This window comes from Delphinapterus leucas, chromosome 2, assembly GCF_059928025.1.
Source record: "Delphinapterus leucas isolate spDelLeu-1000000601 "Yukka" chromosome 2, BTC_Dleu_Yukka2, whole genome shotgun sequence".
In the NCBI taxonomy this organism is placed as follows: domain Eukaryota; kingdom Metazoa; phylum Chordata; class Mammalia; order Artiodactyla; family Monodontidae; genus Delphinapterus; species Delphinapterus leucas.
Genome location: NC_143130.1, coordinates 73,825,030 through 73,839,862, shown reverse-complemented (window position 1 = coordinate 73,839,862; position 14,833 = coordinate 73,825,030). Strand labels below are relative to the sequence as shown.

General features: G+C 41.5%; 1 protein-coding gene across 5 annotated transcripts in view; it reads right to left on the bottom strand.

Annotated features, from left to right (window-relative positions):
• Nucleotides 1-12,034, bottom strand: part of CIAO2A (cytosolic iron-sulfur assembly component 2A) — a 30,221-nt gene extending 18,187 nt beyond the window's left edge. For 2 of the 5 annotated variants that reach the window (XR_016392081.1, XM_089907135.1), the window contains exons 1-4: nucleotides 11,789-12,031; nucleotides 7,614-7,778; nucleotides 2,644-2,693; nucleotides 375-420 (exon numbers count right to left, since the gene is read on the bottom strand). Coding sequence is in view for 4 of the 5 variants with exons in the window: in XM_089907135.1 (XP_089763261.1) it covers nucleotides 375-420; nucleotides 2,644-2,693; nucleotides 7,614-7,778; nucleotides 11,789-11,912 (385 nt within the window). In the remaining variant the exon portion in view is untranslated. Of the gene's footprint in view, nucleotides 1-374; nucleotides 421-2,643; nucleotides 2,694-7,613; nucleotides 7,779-11,788 lie in introns of all 5 variants that reach the window. The other 3 variants (XM_022579741.3, XM_089907137.1, XM_089907136.1) reach the window with 3 other exon arrangements.
• Nucleotides 12,035-14,833: the final 2,799 nt, after the last annotated feature.

The window sequence follows — 14,833 nt, the reverse complement described above, 5'->3', positions numbered from 1 at the left end:
TCCTGCCACCAAAGAGAAGAATCAAGCTCTCTTTAGAGCTTGTAATTCAAAGTTCCTAGAGCTGGATATTCCTCACAGATGTGTGGCCACTGGCCTAAACCAGTCAATATCCACAGGGCTTAACTCTAGTTACACTTCAAATGACCACTGTCCCCTAAAACAAGCTGAACAAAGTACAAGTAAAGAAGAACCCATTAATTTAGATTGTTTAATCAAAATTTCTTTGATTAAGGAAAAGCTTAGGAAAAGCTAAGAGCTGATTTTGTTCTTTTTTGCAAATGACCCAATAGATACTTGGCTGGCAGAATAACGTAATACCCAAGATAAAGTACTATATGAAGCTGTTTTCTAATAATGGTTCAAAATTCACTTACTATCTTCCTCCGTTGAGTGGGTTCCTTCAGAAATGTAGATTTCCAACTAGGAAAAAAATACATTAAAAGCAAAATATTTAGAGCATTCTAAGATGAGTGAGGTGGAATGTACAATGGACTCAAGAGTCTAGGGATGAAAGCCCAAATCCTGTTTCCATCATCAAATACTTGGGACAAATCTTCACATTCTTCTCTAAAATGAGGGCTGAAGTTAGTAGGATTTTTTATTTTGGTCATGTGGGGAAGGCCCGCGGCGGGTATTCCCATTCATTATTTTTTAATGAATACAAACCTACAATTTTATACAAGTGAGATCTCATACATGTTTTACTCAACAATATATATCCCCTGCACTCTACCTCTTCCTCCCAAATCAGTATCTAAACTTTCTCCCTGCCCCACCCCACAAGAAAGCCACATTAATAATCTAGTGTTGGGGCTTCCCTGGTGGCACAGTGGTTGAGAGTCCGCCTGCCGATGCAGGGGACACGGGTTCGTGCCCTGGTCCGGGAAGATCCCACATGCCGCGGAGCAGCTGGGCCCGAGAGCCATGGCCGCTGAGCCTGCGCGTCCAGAGCCTGTGCTCCGCAACGGGAGAGGCCACAACAGTGAGAGGCTCGCATACCGCAAAAAAAAATAATAATAATAATAATAATCTAGTGTACTTTCTTCCATATTTTTCTCTATACCCACATAATTTAAGATTTCACACACACACACATTACATACATACACACACACACACCCCAAGGCTCGAAGTTTCTTTTTATTGTGTACTTTACAAAAATGGGATCACAATATATAGTTTTCAGTATCCTCCTTTTCTCATCTACTATTATCTTGATAAATTTATTCTCAAGTACAATACTGGTTAAGCTATCTCTCCTGGTCCTGCTGCACTCACTCCCTTAAACTAGCTAACCTCCAAGAACCAGAGCTTTTGGGACAAACCCACAAAATTATTGCAAATCTTGTGGTAAATAAATCATGCTACATCATAAAGATATGTCTAATTTTCAGGGAACATTGGAGCATGTGATATAATTCTCATATACTTATTTACTACTGAGATAAATGTTTTTCATGAGGGGGGAAAATCATAGCCTATTATGGCTCTAAGAGACCCTAGAGACCATTTAGTCCAGTCTTCTTTAAAAGACAAAACACCATATACATTCCCCCAGTGGCATAACACTAACTCTTATACTAAACAACAAAGGAAGTGGTATAAAATCACTCTATACTCATTTACTTTGGCTTAAAATTATGCACGACGCATTATTCTGAAAAACGGTAAATAAAGGGGAAGAGTCAAGCATTTACCTTGCTATTCCTATGCAAACTATACCTCAGGGTAACCAAACAGTTGGTTTGGTCCACAGAAGATTCTAAATTTGAGAGGTTTCTTGTGGCCCTTTTTAAGTGGTTCTTAATTGGTTTTAAATTTTTGGATGAATATTGTCACCCATCAGGGAAATGCAAATCAAAACCACAGTTAGATATCACTTCACACATTCTAGTGATGGCTATAATGAAAAAAAGAGATAATCATGATAAGTATTGGCAAGGATGTGCCAAAATCAGAACCCTCATAGGCTGCTGGTGGGAATGTAAAAGGGTGAAGTGACTATGGAAAACAGTCTGGAAGTTCCTCAAAAGGTTAAACGTCGAGTTACCATAGAATCCAGGAAGAAAAGAAATGGAAAACATATGCCCTCGGTGGAAAAGAAATGAAAACACATGTCCACACAAACACTTGCACACAAAGGTTCATAGCAACATTATTCATAAAAGACAAAAAGTGGAAACAACCCAAATGTCTACCAAATTATAAAACAAATAAATACAATGTGATATCTACACAAAAGAACAGTACAAGGCAAGGCAAAGAATGAAATACTGATACATGTTATGACATGAATGAATTCTGAAAATATTATTCTAAGTGAAAGATGGCAGTCTTAAAAGACCACAAAGTATATGATTCCATTTAAATGAAACACCCAGAATAGGCAAATCTATAGAGACAAAAGTGGTTGCCTTGGGATGGGAGAGGGTTTAGGAGAAATGGGGAATGACTGCTAATTGGTATGGGTTTTTTTACTGGGATGATGAAAATGTTCCAAAATTGATAGTAGCGATGGCTGCATAATTTTGTGAATATACCAAAAAACATTAAATTCTATACTTTAAATAGGTGGTTGTATGATATGTGAATCAAATCTCAACAAAGCTATTATAAAACAACAACAAAAAACACATTCCTTACCTTATGTTTAAACGGTAAACACCGCTGAAGTTTAACTCTTAAGCACAGCCCTGCAGAGGAAAAAAAAAAGCCCCAATTATCTCTTCTTATTGGTTCTTGAAAAGGCATACAGCTGTGTCTAGGTGTCTCTATACAAAACAGTAGCTGAAAAGAGCTTAGGCTCAATCCAATGTACGCCTCCTTTGAGCCTGGTACCTTTACCTAGCAACTTTAATATTGATACATCTTACGAATTCCTCATGATAATCTGGTGAGCTAGGTATTGTCAATCCCATTCTACAAATTATGAAACCAAGGTCACAGTGTAACTTACCCAAGATCAAAGAGATAGTAAAATGACAGAGTTGGGACTGGAACCCGAAACCACTACAAAACGCAGGTCCTTTCTGCTGTATCAATTTGTCTTCCATCAAAGGCCAATTCACTCATGAAACTTTATTGAATGCCTGCAACAGGTCAGGCCACACAAAAACTTAAAACCGGGGCGTCCCTGGTGGCGCAGTGGATGAGAATCCACCTGCCGATGCAGGGGACACGGGTTTTTGTCCCAGTCCGGGAAGATCCCACATGTCGCGGAGCGGCTGAGCCCTTGAGCCATGGCCGCTGAGCCTGCGCATCCGGAGCCTGCGCTCCGCAACGGGAGAGGCCACAACAGTGCGAGGCCCGTGTACTGCAAAAATACAAAAAAACTTAAAACCAAGTAAAAGCCCCTTAAAAAGCACCATAAGCGGTCTTCCCTGGTGGCGCAGTGGTTGAGAATCTGCCTGCCGATGCAGGGGACACGGGTTCTGAGCCCTGGTCTGGGAAGATCCCACATGCCGCGGAGCAACTGGGGCCGGGAGGCACAGCTACTGAGCCTGCGCGTCTGGAGCCTGTGCTCCGCAACAAGAGAGGCCGCAACAGTGAGAGGCCCGCGCACCGCGATGAAGAGTGGCCCCCGCTCGCCGCAACTAGAGAAAGCCCTCGCACAGAAACGAAGACCCAACACAGCCTAAATAAATAAATTTATTTTTTAAAAAAAAGGACCACAAGCAATCTCTCAAATTTGGAATCCTCTGTGCCTGCAGGGTACAAATAGAGTTGTTTCCCTAAAACAAGCTCCTCTGAAGTTCAGTTTATCACCCCAATACCAAGTCACAGTTCAATATTTTTTTTTCCAGTTGAGACTTCCAAGAGAAATTAAAAGTCAGCTTGGAACAGAGCCTCAGTGCCAATGTTTCACTTCTCCCCTACCATAAAATATGGCATACAATTTTAACTAAGTCTACACCTCTAGACAGAGAAGATAAACCAAGCTGCTCTTATTATGAGGAAAAAGTGTCTCTGTAATGAGTTTTTGAAAAATAGGGTCAGAATGAATCTCTAGTTCCCTGGCTTTGCAGGTTTTTATTTAGAGCAATTTATTTCCTCTCCCAACTAATATCAATACATAAGGGCTTGTTACGTTATAAGGAACATTTTCTTAGTATTTTGGTTTGATTAAAAATAAACAACAATAACAAAACCCCAAACGTAACACAGCAAAACATAATTGTTAGACTACCTCTCTTTTGGGGAGGTATGAAATTAATTTGCTTGTGGTTTTCTAAAGTACCACTAGGTTTTCTAACAGAATCATCTGAAAAATTCCAGAGAAGGAAAAAGAATTAAATGAGCTACAATGAGATTGGGCCTACCTTAGAGTCTACAACACAGTAATTCCATAATAAATATTAGGGAATTCTAAAGAAAATATATAATTTCCTTAAGAAGGGTCTCCCTTAAAAAAAAAAAAAGAAGAAGGGTCTCCCTTTAGAGTATCTATCTGCCTTAAAGCTTATCTGGAGGGTTGTCCTTCCTCTGCTCCCCCATTGTCTCCTTAATTTGTTTCTTGAGCATCCTCATGTGTTCTAGTCACTGTTGGTAGGTATTTTACCCAAAAATAATAACTGTTTTACAATTCACAAAGCACTTTCTTGAATATCAGTATATCAAGATAGGCAGTATAGCATAACTGAGACAGGTAATTTGGGTTCAAAAGTGGCTCCACTACACACTAGCTGTGTGACGCCAGGCAAGTTACTTAACCTCTCTGAACTTCAGTTTCCTTATCTGTTATACAAGTATTATAATAGTACCACTATATATAAGGTTGTTACGCACGAGGAGTAAATATAGTCATGCTTAAAACAGTAGTTGATGCATAATAAGTATCCAGTAAATGTTAGCTATTACTATTTTATCATTTTCATTTTACAGCCAGGAACCAAGATGAGTGATTTGTTCCACATCACATAGCTAATATGTGGCAGAGCTGGAAGCTAAATCTAGACTCCAAATCCTATGCCCTTCGTATCCTGCCTTCAGCCATTCTTGTTTAAGTCAACAGAAAAGATTATCAAGTGGTTTTTCTGCCCTACCCATTCACCCGCTTTGAGTCTTCCTTGTCTTTGGAATGATATACCAGGGTAACTGAGTAGGTGACAACCTAAGCAGTCAGGGTGGAACTCTGACTCAGATGCCTTTCTCTGCTTAGTACTACCTGCTCATAGGAAATGCCTCCTAATGCATCAGCCAGAAAAAGGACTCCCTTCATCGAGTTTTCCAGTCATGTTGCTTGAACACGATTACTATCATACACTACCATACAACCTTCTCAAAAGCCAATGGTCTTAAATGAAACCCATATCAAAAGGGCCAAAAAAGTGACAAAACTCTGTCAAAAGGTGTAGAGATCTGAAATTCAACCATAATCTAATCTTGACACCTTTACAGTTATTTTTATTTCATGTGCTCTCTCAATCTTTGTCCACGTAAACACAGTTTTTTAAAATAACTGCAATCATAACGCAAATTCAATTTATCATTCAAGCTTTTTCATCCACTCTCACACAGATACTTTGATTCCTTGATTATATTCATCATTTTCAATAGAAATAAGAAATGCCATTATTTTTATATCATTTCAGTATTAATCGATACTATAGTTTCTTCCAGGATTTATTATAATAAATTTACTATATATGTTTTGTACATGCTACTATTTTCTCCTAGGGAATTATTTCCTTAATTCCTCAGTCAAAGAGTATGAACTTTTTTTTTGGCTATACCACGCGGCTTGCGGGATCTTAGTTCCCTGACCAGGGATTGAACCCGTGCCCTTGGCAGTGAAAGTGCAGAGTCCTAATCACTGGACCACCAGGGAATTCCCTGTGACTTGCTAATATTTACCCAGAGACTTAAAAATATTTCTACCATATGACCCAATAATTCCACTTACAGAAATTGATCCTGAAGTAATAACTAGAGATAAATAAAAATATTTATGTGTAAAGCTGTTCATCATAGTATTATTTATAATTGTAGGAGGCTAGAAGTAGTCTAAATGGTTACAAAAATGATGACCATATAATTATATGACCATATAGTTGACCATATAATTAAACAATAATATTTAAGGAGAACTAAAAAACATTTCTCATCTACTTCATGCTTTCTATTACTTAACCCTTACAACTCAGTAGTTACCCTTACTATCAGTATTTTACAGATAAGGAAATAGGCTCGGAAAGGTTAAGTAACTTGCCCAAGACCAAAGAGTGACAGAGCTGACAGAGCTGGAATTTTAGCCTAGAGCACACATTCTAATGACAACTTTTAAAATTTTTCTTCTTTATACTTTTGTGGAATTTCAAAATTATTGCCAACAAACATGTTACTTTTATAATTTAAGAAACACAATATAAATATTACTTTTTGAAATCTGTTTTCGATATCTGTTGATTCAGAAACTGTCCAATGACGAAAAATATGTATTCAAGAATGCTTTTTCTAGTATTGGAATTTTATAACCACAATAGTATCTATGGATTCACAGACCATCTAGTCCTTCAAGATGTGCCCCATATGCTGGAAACCACTACTTGAGGGATCCCAGGTCCAACAAGTGAGAAAAGAAAGACAACTCACAACAATAGTAGAAACAACAATAAAATATTTACCTTTCCAATCCTTTTTATAAATTTGTCTATTTTTAAATAGGTAATATAGTCTCAGTGTTCAAAAGCTTAAAAATATAAAAAGTTATAAAGTCTCCCTGCCAGCCTATCCCCCATCTGACCAGTTCCCACCATCACTAATACCCACACCCATCTTAGCTATTCATTTCTTATGTTTTCTTTATGGATATGCAATCAAATATAAATGTATATTTTTGCTCTTCTTTACACAAATGTAGCAATATTATACTTGCTTTTATTTCCAAACAGTATGTCATAGAGATCTTTCCATATTAGTATATGGAGAGCTTCTTCATTCTTTTTTATAGCTGCATAGTATTCCATTGTTAATAAACACCATCACTGATTATTTAATTGGTTCCCTACTGATCAAGATCTGGTTTGAAATAAACTTTCTTTACCTTCTTTTTAACAAAGTATACATTCAAAGATATCTATTGTATATCTCACAGCTAACTAATCCAAAATATTGGGAATGCAACCTCTCAAAAAGAAAACTACCTGAAAAAATACCCTCCCACCAGGACTTCTGCCCATGCTACATAGAAGCCAAGAGAGCAGCTAAAAGGAGAAGATGGTAAGGACAGCAGTGCTAGTCTGACAACACCCATTCCGATCTCCAGAACTGAGGAGAGGAGCTGGCCCACACTCAGGCTCCATTAATTGTAGAGAAGCAGCATGGTATAGCTAAAGGAAAAATACGCTTAAAGTCAGGAGATCTGGAATTGAGCCTCAGCTTCATCATTTCCTGCCTACATGATGCTGAGCAAGTCCCTTAAACTCTCTGAGCCTCAGGTTCCTCATCTGTAAAATGAAGATAATATTGACCCTCTCATACACTAATTGTTGAGAACTACAGAAAATATTCTGTAAACCATAAAGTATGATACATGATGTTAATTGTTACTGCGGGTCAGTATCAGCTAGAATAATTCAGAATTAATATATAAATATCTTTATCTAAAACCTTACCAATAAGAGTCGCCAAAGAGCAATGAGGTACTGTTGGCGTGAACCTGATAATAACCAAATAGTCTTCTTCATTTATCTCCTGAACCTCCACACAACTTTCCGTTACCACTTCCAGTTCTTCTAAAGTATTGGGTTTCTCTGGGTCCCGGATAGTTCGAATCAAATCTAAAGAAACATCAGAGAAAAGGTTTTATGTTAAAACATGAATATTCTAAATACAAACAATTTTGCCAGTCCTAATCCAAACACTGACTTCTTTTTGTTTGAGCAAATACTACAGCCACTCCCCAGGTTTCTGACAGAAATTTCCACTACTAGTGTCCTTTTGAGAAAACCATTTTCTTGGATTATTACTACCTCATGTCCAGTTTCTTGGATCCAACCTTGCAGAGAGAATACATGAATGCGGAAAGTGTCATAGAAGTTCAAGGGAAAAAATAACTTAGTTTGGGAGAATGCAGTATCGGGATTTATAGAAATGGAATCTGAATCAAGCCTTTAAAAATGGGTAACATTTTGGGGAATTCCCTGGCGGTCCAGTGGTTAGGACACGCTTCCACTGCAGGGGCCCAGGTTTGATCCTTGATCAGGGAACTAAGATCCTGCAGGCCGCACTGTGTGGCCAAAAAAAAACCCCACAACAAACAAAAAACAAAAACAAAAAAATGGGTAACATTTCAATATTTGCCATTTAAGGTGAAGGAAAGTAAAGAACAAGTTTAGTTTGCACGGAACTCCGCATAAGGGAAGAAGTTATTAAGAGTTTAGGCCAGCCCATTAAGGCTCTTTTAGAGTCAGCTACAGTCCTCAAGAGGTTCTGAACAAGGGAGTGACATGGACAGCATTACACTGTCAGCTGGTAGACTCAGAACTAAAGAGCAGAGCCAGGGATACCAGCTGAAAAAGCTGGGCCTAAAACAGGGACATGACCATAGCAATAGAGAGGAGGGGAAAGACGAAGAAGTAATTTCAGAGGCAGAATCAACAGAATCTGACAACTATTTGGATGAAGAAGACAAGGAAAGGGAGAAAAGGAAGATGACTAAGATTGTAAATCTAAGCACCTGTGAGAACAAAGATAGAATAAAAAAAAAAAGAAGAGAGAACAAAGGAAGAAATTTGGGTGAGGGCTGAGATAAACAGGTTAAATCTTATATATAATCATTCTGAGGTGCTTAAGGGGCAAACCAATGGTACATTCCAGCAAACACTGAATTATGGCATAAGGTTTAAGAGAACCAAGGCTGGAGTGGCTGTTGAACTCATGGGATTCACAAAGAACAATGAGTAGAACCATAGTTTTCAACCTTGGCTGAACAATGGAATCACTAGGAATGTTTCAAAACAAAAACAAAAACTGGTGTCTGAACCCTACCAGGGATTCTGATTTAATTGATTCACAGTATGACCTGGGCATTGAGACTTAAAAAAATTCTTCAGGCTGTTCTTATGTGCAGTCCAGTTGGAGAATCACAAATGTAAAGGGAAAGAGAACCAAGTATGGATCTGTAGGAAGCACCAAATTTGGGGATCAATAGGAGGAAGAAAAGCAAAACGCAGCATAAAAGGAAAGAGGGGATGGTTAACAACATCAAATGCTGCAGAAAAGGGCCTTCCCTGGTGGCACAGTGGTTAAGAATCCACCTGCCAATGCAGGGGACACAGGTTCGATCCCTAGTCTGGGAAGATGCTACATGCTGTGGAGCAACTAAGCCCGTGCACCACAACTACTGAGCCTGCGCTCTAGAGCCCGCGAGCCGCAACTACTCAGCCCATGTGCCACAACTACTGAAGCCCGTGCACCTAGAGCCTATGCTCTGCAACAAGAGAAGCCACCTCAATGAGAAGCCCACGCACCACAACGAAGAGTTGCCCCCGCTCGCCACAACTAGAGAATGCCCGCGTGCAGCAACGAAGACCCAACACAGCCAAAAATAAATTAAAAAAAAAAATGCTGCAGAAAAATGCAGGTTAACGAAAGCTAAAGCCGGTCTCAGAAGGTCACCTGTAAGAAAGCACCTTCGATAGAGAGGTAAAGGCAGAGGCCAGCTTGCAAAAGGGGAAGTGAGAAGGAACTGCAAATGTAATCCTAGGGCTTTGACAGGGAAGGAGGGAAGAGCAAAAAAAGGACAGTGCGTTTAGAAAAAGCTAGAACAATGACAAGGATAAGGGAAACTTGAGTATGTTTTATAGCCCAAGGGGAAGGATCAAACAGAGGAAGGAAAAAAAATAGAGGAAGAGCCACTGAAATTTCAAGGAGGGGAGGGGAGGAGGCTGGTAAAATAAGCAGAAAGGAATGAGACCAAAGATGTGGGAGGCTGGGTTCGTGGTGGAGAGGAAAAGATTTCCTTCTTACCCTGAGGTTGTAGAAAAAGATGGAAAAGGAGAATGATAAGAGAAATAGTGAGGTATTAAAAAGCAGAGGGAGTTCACATGCGACAGGCTTGATGTTCTCAAGCCTGAGGTTTTGTTCTATTACTCACAGCATCCCTGTAATCAGAAATCCAGCTGGGAAAAACAAATCAATCAAACTCTATCTTCTCCCCAGCAACTCCTGAGCTTATCACTTGATTAGAAACAGAATTTGAAAAGGGAAGCAGGAAAAAGAGGCTTCACAGGGCTCAGGGAAACAGGTTTTTTTGAAAAGGAATTTTTTCCCTTTCATCCTAGGCCTTTTCCCTGTAAGCCTCATATATACAAGCTGCATTATATTGTTCATATGTTAAATAACTCTGAAATTAAACCTCACGCCTTATTTAACTTCTTTTCTAGTGATTTGCATTTATTTTTTTAGAAAGAAAGCAATGTTGCTCTCCTCACATTGCTCCCTTGACTTAAATTCTTCTACTGGCTCTGCACTGATATTAAATTCTTCATTTATATTTAAACCTTCAGGATCCAGTTCCAACCTGCTATGTAAAACAATTTTTGACCACACCTCCCTCCACCTTTAACCACAAACCCTACCTGTACAATGAAGATGGTTCCAGGGGTTGAATAGAGAATATAAGTGTGTGTGCGTATATGTATAATATATATTATACATATATAACTCACTGTGTGTGTATTTTTTTTTGCACTCCAGGCTTGGGTGTGTTAAAGAACTATAAGTTCAAGGCCGGGCTCTTGGGGACCTCTGCTTTACTGCTTTGTGGAGATCATTCCACTCACACTTGTCACCTGACTGGGTTTAAGTCCTGCCCCTAGCAAGAGGTAAACCAGATTAACTCCAAAGGTATTTAACATCCCTGGCTTCTTTCTATGGGTCTATAATCCTTACCTGCATTATCTGTATTCTTGTGGTTATACTTTTACCCTAAGTCAGCAGGAATCTTTGAACGCTCGTTAGATCCAGTCGTTTTAGTTTTCAAAAACAATACTAATAAGTCCAAAAAAGGCAAGTCATAAAGCAATTATGAAGTGATGAAAAGCGCACTAAGTTTGGAATCAGAAGACAAGAGCTTTGGTTTTTGCTGTTTCTTTACTGGCAGAGTGGCCTCCAGGTAGTTGTTTAACCACTCTACACCTTTATTTCCTCATCTGTACGATGAAGATGGTTCCAGGGGTTGAATAGAGAATATGTGTGTGTGCATATATATAATATACGTTATACATATATATAACTCAACGTGTGTGTATTCTTTTTTGCACACCAGGCTTGGGTGCGTTAAAGAACGATAAGTTCAAGGCCGGGCTTTTGGGGACCTCTGCCTACGGCCTCTGCAGCAGAAGAGGGTGGCTGTGACCTTCGGCCAGTCCCCAACTCGGCAGTCACCCAGCAGTACCCTCGGCGGCGGGAGGAGGAGTGTGTGTCCAGGGGCTAGGAAGGAAGGAGGTTCAAGTAGGGCAATCAGGCCAGCTTTGCTTCCTAACCAAACACCCTAGACGCTTGCTCTGCCCATAAGTCTTGAGATAGCCACTAGAACGTGGGGGCAGACAAGGGAAATGAAGCGTTTGAGACCTCCAGGCTCGGCTTGCCTCGGGTTTAGCAAGAGCCTGGGTCCTAGAAAGACCCGCATGCCCGTGTGACTTAGGACTCCGGAGAAAAAGCTTCCTACGCTCCCGGACGAGATCTGGCAAAAACTCGAGTCTCCACTCTTAACCCTCAGGTGAGGCCCTCGTTACCCCCGCCTCCACGTATACCACCAAATGCTGCCCTGGGTAAAATTAATTACCATAAACTTCTAGCGCTTTCTCTTCCATGATCCGGGGCTGCCGGGCAGCTCCCCGCTCAAAGAGGCCCGACAGCCACAGGACTCTGCTCAGCGTCCAGGAGAGCAGTCCGGACACCCGCTCCATCCTTACGCTCCGCCATCCCTGGCGACTGTCCCACCCGAGCCACCGTCTCTCAGCAGCGAGCCTCGCGACTTATCAACTTCCTGGTCTTCAAACGGGCCAAGAGAAGCCTAAAGGTCCAGGGCAGAGAATAGGCGGGACCGGACGAGTATCGCGAAGGACCTAGGTAAGGGAGCCACGAGAACTACAAGCCCCAGCATGCTTTGCTCGGTTTCGGCGGAACAAGGGAAAAACAATTCCTAGAGGCCCATGAGGCGCGTTGCGTGCTGGGTCGTATGGGCGTTTTCTTTGGAAGACGGCGAGCTGCAATATGGGATCTGTAGTCTCCAACGGTGGGCGGGGGCAGGTAACGGTCTGTTAACCGCCGTTAATTGCCTCACTCAGCGTCTGGATAAGCTAAAGATGAAACCCTGAAGAGGTAGGGGAAAGGAGATCTTGATTTCTAGTGCTGGAAGAGCGTCTGCACGGTGACGCCCTACTATTATTTCTCCGAGGGGGCCGCTTCCTGTCAAAGTTTTCTTACGTCCTAGTCAGGCCGGAAGTGAGTTTCCGTCGCGGTTAAATGGGATGTCTTTGGAGCCTAGTAAGGATGGTTAGGCGTGGCGGGAGGAGGGGTTCCTTTTTGTTTTCTCGTCTCTTAGAGACTCAGGCTAGCACAGCTCGCCACTACGAGCTGAGTATTTCTGCCAATCGCCTTCAAGATAACTTAGAACGAGAGAGCTTTCCGACTGTCCAGTGTGTCCAATAGTGACATTGGAGATCGCCATCCTCAAAAGAACGTCTTAAGCCCTCCGATTTGGTGGCAGTGATGGATGCCAGTAACAAGGTTGATGATGCTAATTTTACTTTTATCCATCCATCCCTACAGTCAAATCTCAAACCTTTATTCGATACTTAATTTGCCAGACTTGGTCTATAGACGCCAAGGATACGAAGACAGGACACGGCCCTTACCCTCAAGCAGCTCACAGACCTGTGAGGGAGCCAACCCCTGATGTTGAGGAATTTGCAGTTTCGAACAAATGAAACCTTTTGTCAAAGTTGATGACAAGTTTCGTACCATCTCTATTTTATTTTTTATAAATTTATTAATTTTATTTGTTTTTGGCTGCATTGGGTCTTCGTTGCTGCGCAGGCTTTCTCTAGTTGCGGTGAGCGGGGGCTACTCTTTGTTGCGGTACACAGGCTTCTCATCGTGGTGGCTTCTCTTCCTGCAGAGCACGGGCTCTAGGCACGCGGGCTTCAGTAGTTGTAGCATGCGGGCTGAGTAGTTGTGGCTCGCGGGCTCTAGAGCACAGGCTCAATAGTTGTGGCGCACACGCTTAGTTGCTCTGCGGCATATGGGATCTTCCCGGACCAGGGCTCGAACCTGTGTCCCCTGCATTGGCAGGCGGATTCGTAACCACTGCGCCACCAGGGAAGCCCTCATACCATGTCTATTGAGAGGAAAGTAAGGATTATCTTGCTGAATTATCCCATGATAACATATCCCATTTATCTTTTTTTAAATAGATATTTATAGTAGTATAATTGCTTCACAATACCGTGTTAGTTTCTGTTGCACAACAAAGCGAATCAGCCATATGCATACACATGTCCCCATATCCCCTCCCTCTTGAGCCTCCCTCCCATCCTCTCTATCCCACCCCTCTAGGTCATCGCAAAGCACCGAGCAGATCTCCCGGTGCTATGCTGCTGCTTCCCAGCAACCAACTGTTTAACATTCGGTAGTGTATATGTCAATGCCACTCTCACTTTGCCCCAGCTTCGCCCTCCCACCCCATGTCATCAAGTCCATTCTCGATGTCTACCTATTTATCCCTGCCCTGCAACTAGGTTCATCAGTACCATTTTCTTTTTTTTTTTAGATTCCATATATATGTGTTAGCATACGGTATTTGTTTTTCTCTTTCTGACTTACTTCACTCTGAATGACAGTCTCTAGGTCCATCCACCTCACTACAAATAACTCAGTTTCGTTCCTTTTTATGGCTGAGTAATATTCCTCCCATTTATCTTTAAACTCTTGTCTAGCTGATTAGATTTTAGGCCCACCAGACAACCAGTGAATAATTTAGGTCCCAGGAAAATTTCGTTCAGAGTTTAATAATTCCCCTGCCATCTGTTCCACTCCACTTACTCCACAGCCATTGAGAGGATAATTCTAACTTCCTTGTAATCAAATTTAGGACACTGAAGTCTCACCTCCTGTTTGAGGCCTCCCGACTTCTCCAAACAGAATTGATGATCTCTTTTACTATGCTCCCACAGCACATTATAGCACTGTTCACTTACATGCTCATCTCCCTCAAGCGCCTAGGGGGCCAGAAGCGTCTTTATTTCTATATCTCAAATGCATAGCAGGGTGCCAGGCACACAGTAGATGCTCAATATCTATTTCTTGAATGAATTAACTAAACGTTGTTGAAAGAATGAATAGCAAAACTTTACTGTATCTGTTCAGAGACCTCAATCAAAAATATTTATTGAGGACTTCCCTGGTGGCGCAGTGGTTAAGAATCCGCCTGCCAATGCAGGGGACATGGGTTTGAGCCCTGGCCCATGAAGATCCCACATGCTGCGGAGGAACTAAGCCTGTGCACCACAACTACTGAGCCTGCGCTCTAGAGCCCACGAGCCACAACTACTGAGACCGCGTGCCACAACTACTGAAGCCCATGCACCTAGATCCCGTGCTCCTCAAGAGAAGCCACCTCAATGAGAAGCCCACGCACCACAACAAAGGGTAGCACCCCGTTCGCGGCAACTAGAGAAAGCCTGCGCAGAGCGACGAAGACCCAATGAAAGCAACAATTAAAAATATAAATAATTAAAAAAAATATTTATTGAAGCTCTATGTAGCCACTGTGCTTGGCATGGGTTGGTGGCACGAAGAGGTTTTCAGACTCGCTTCTTCATCTCCT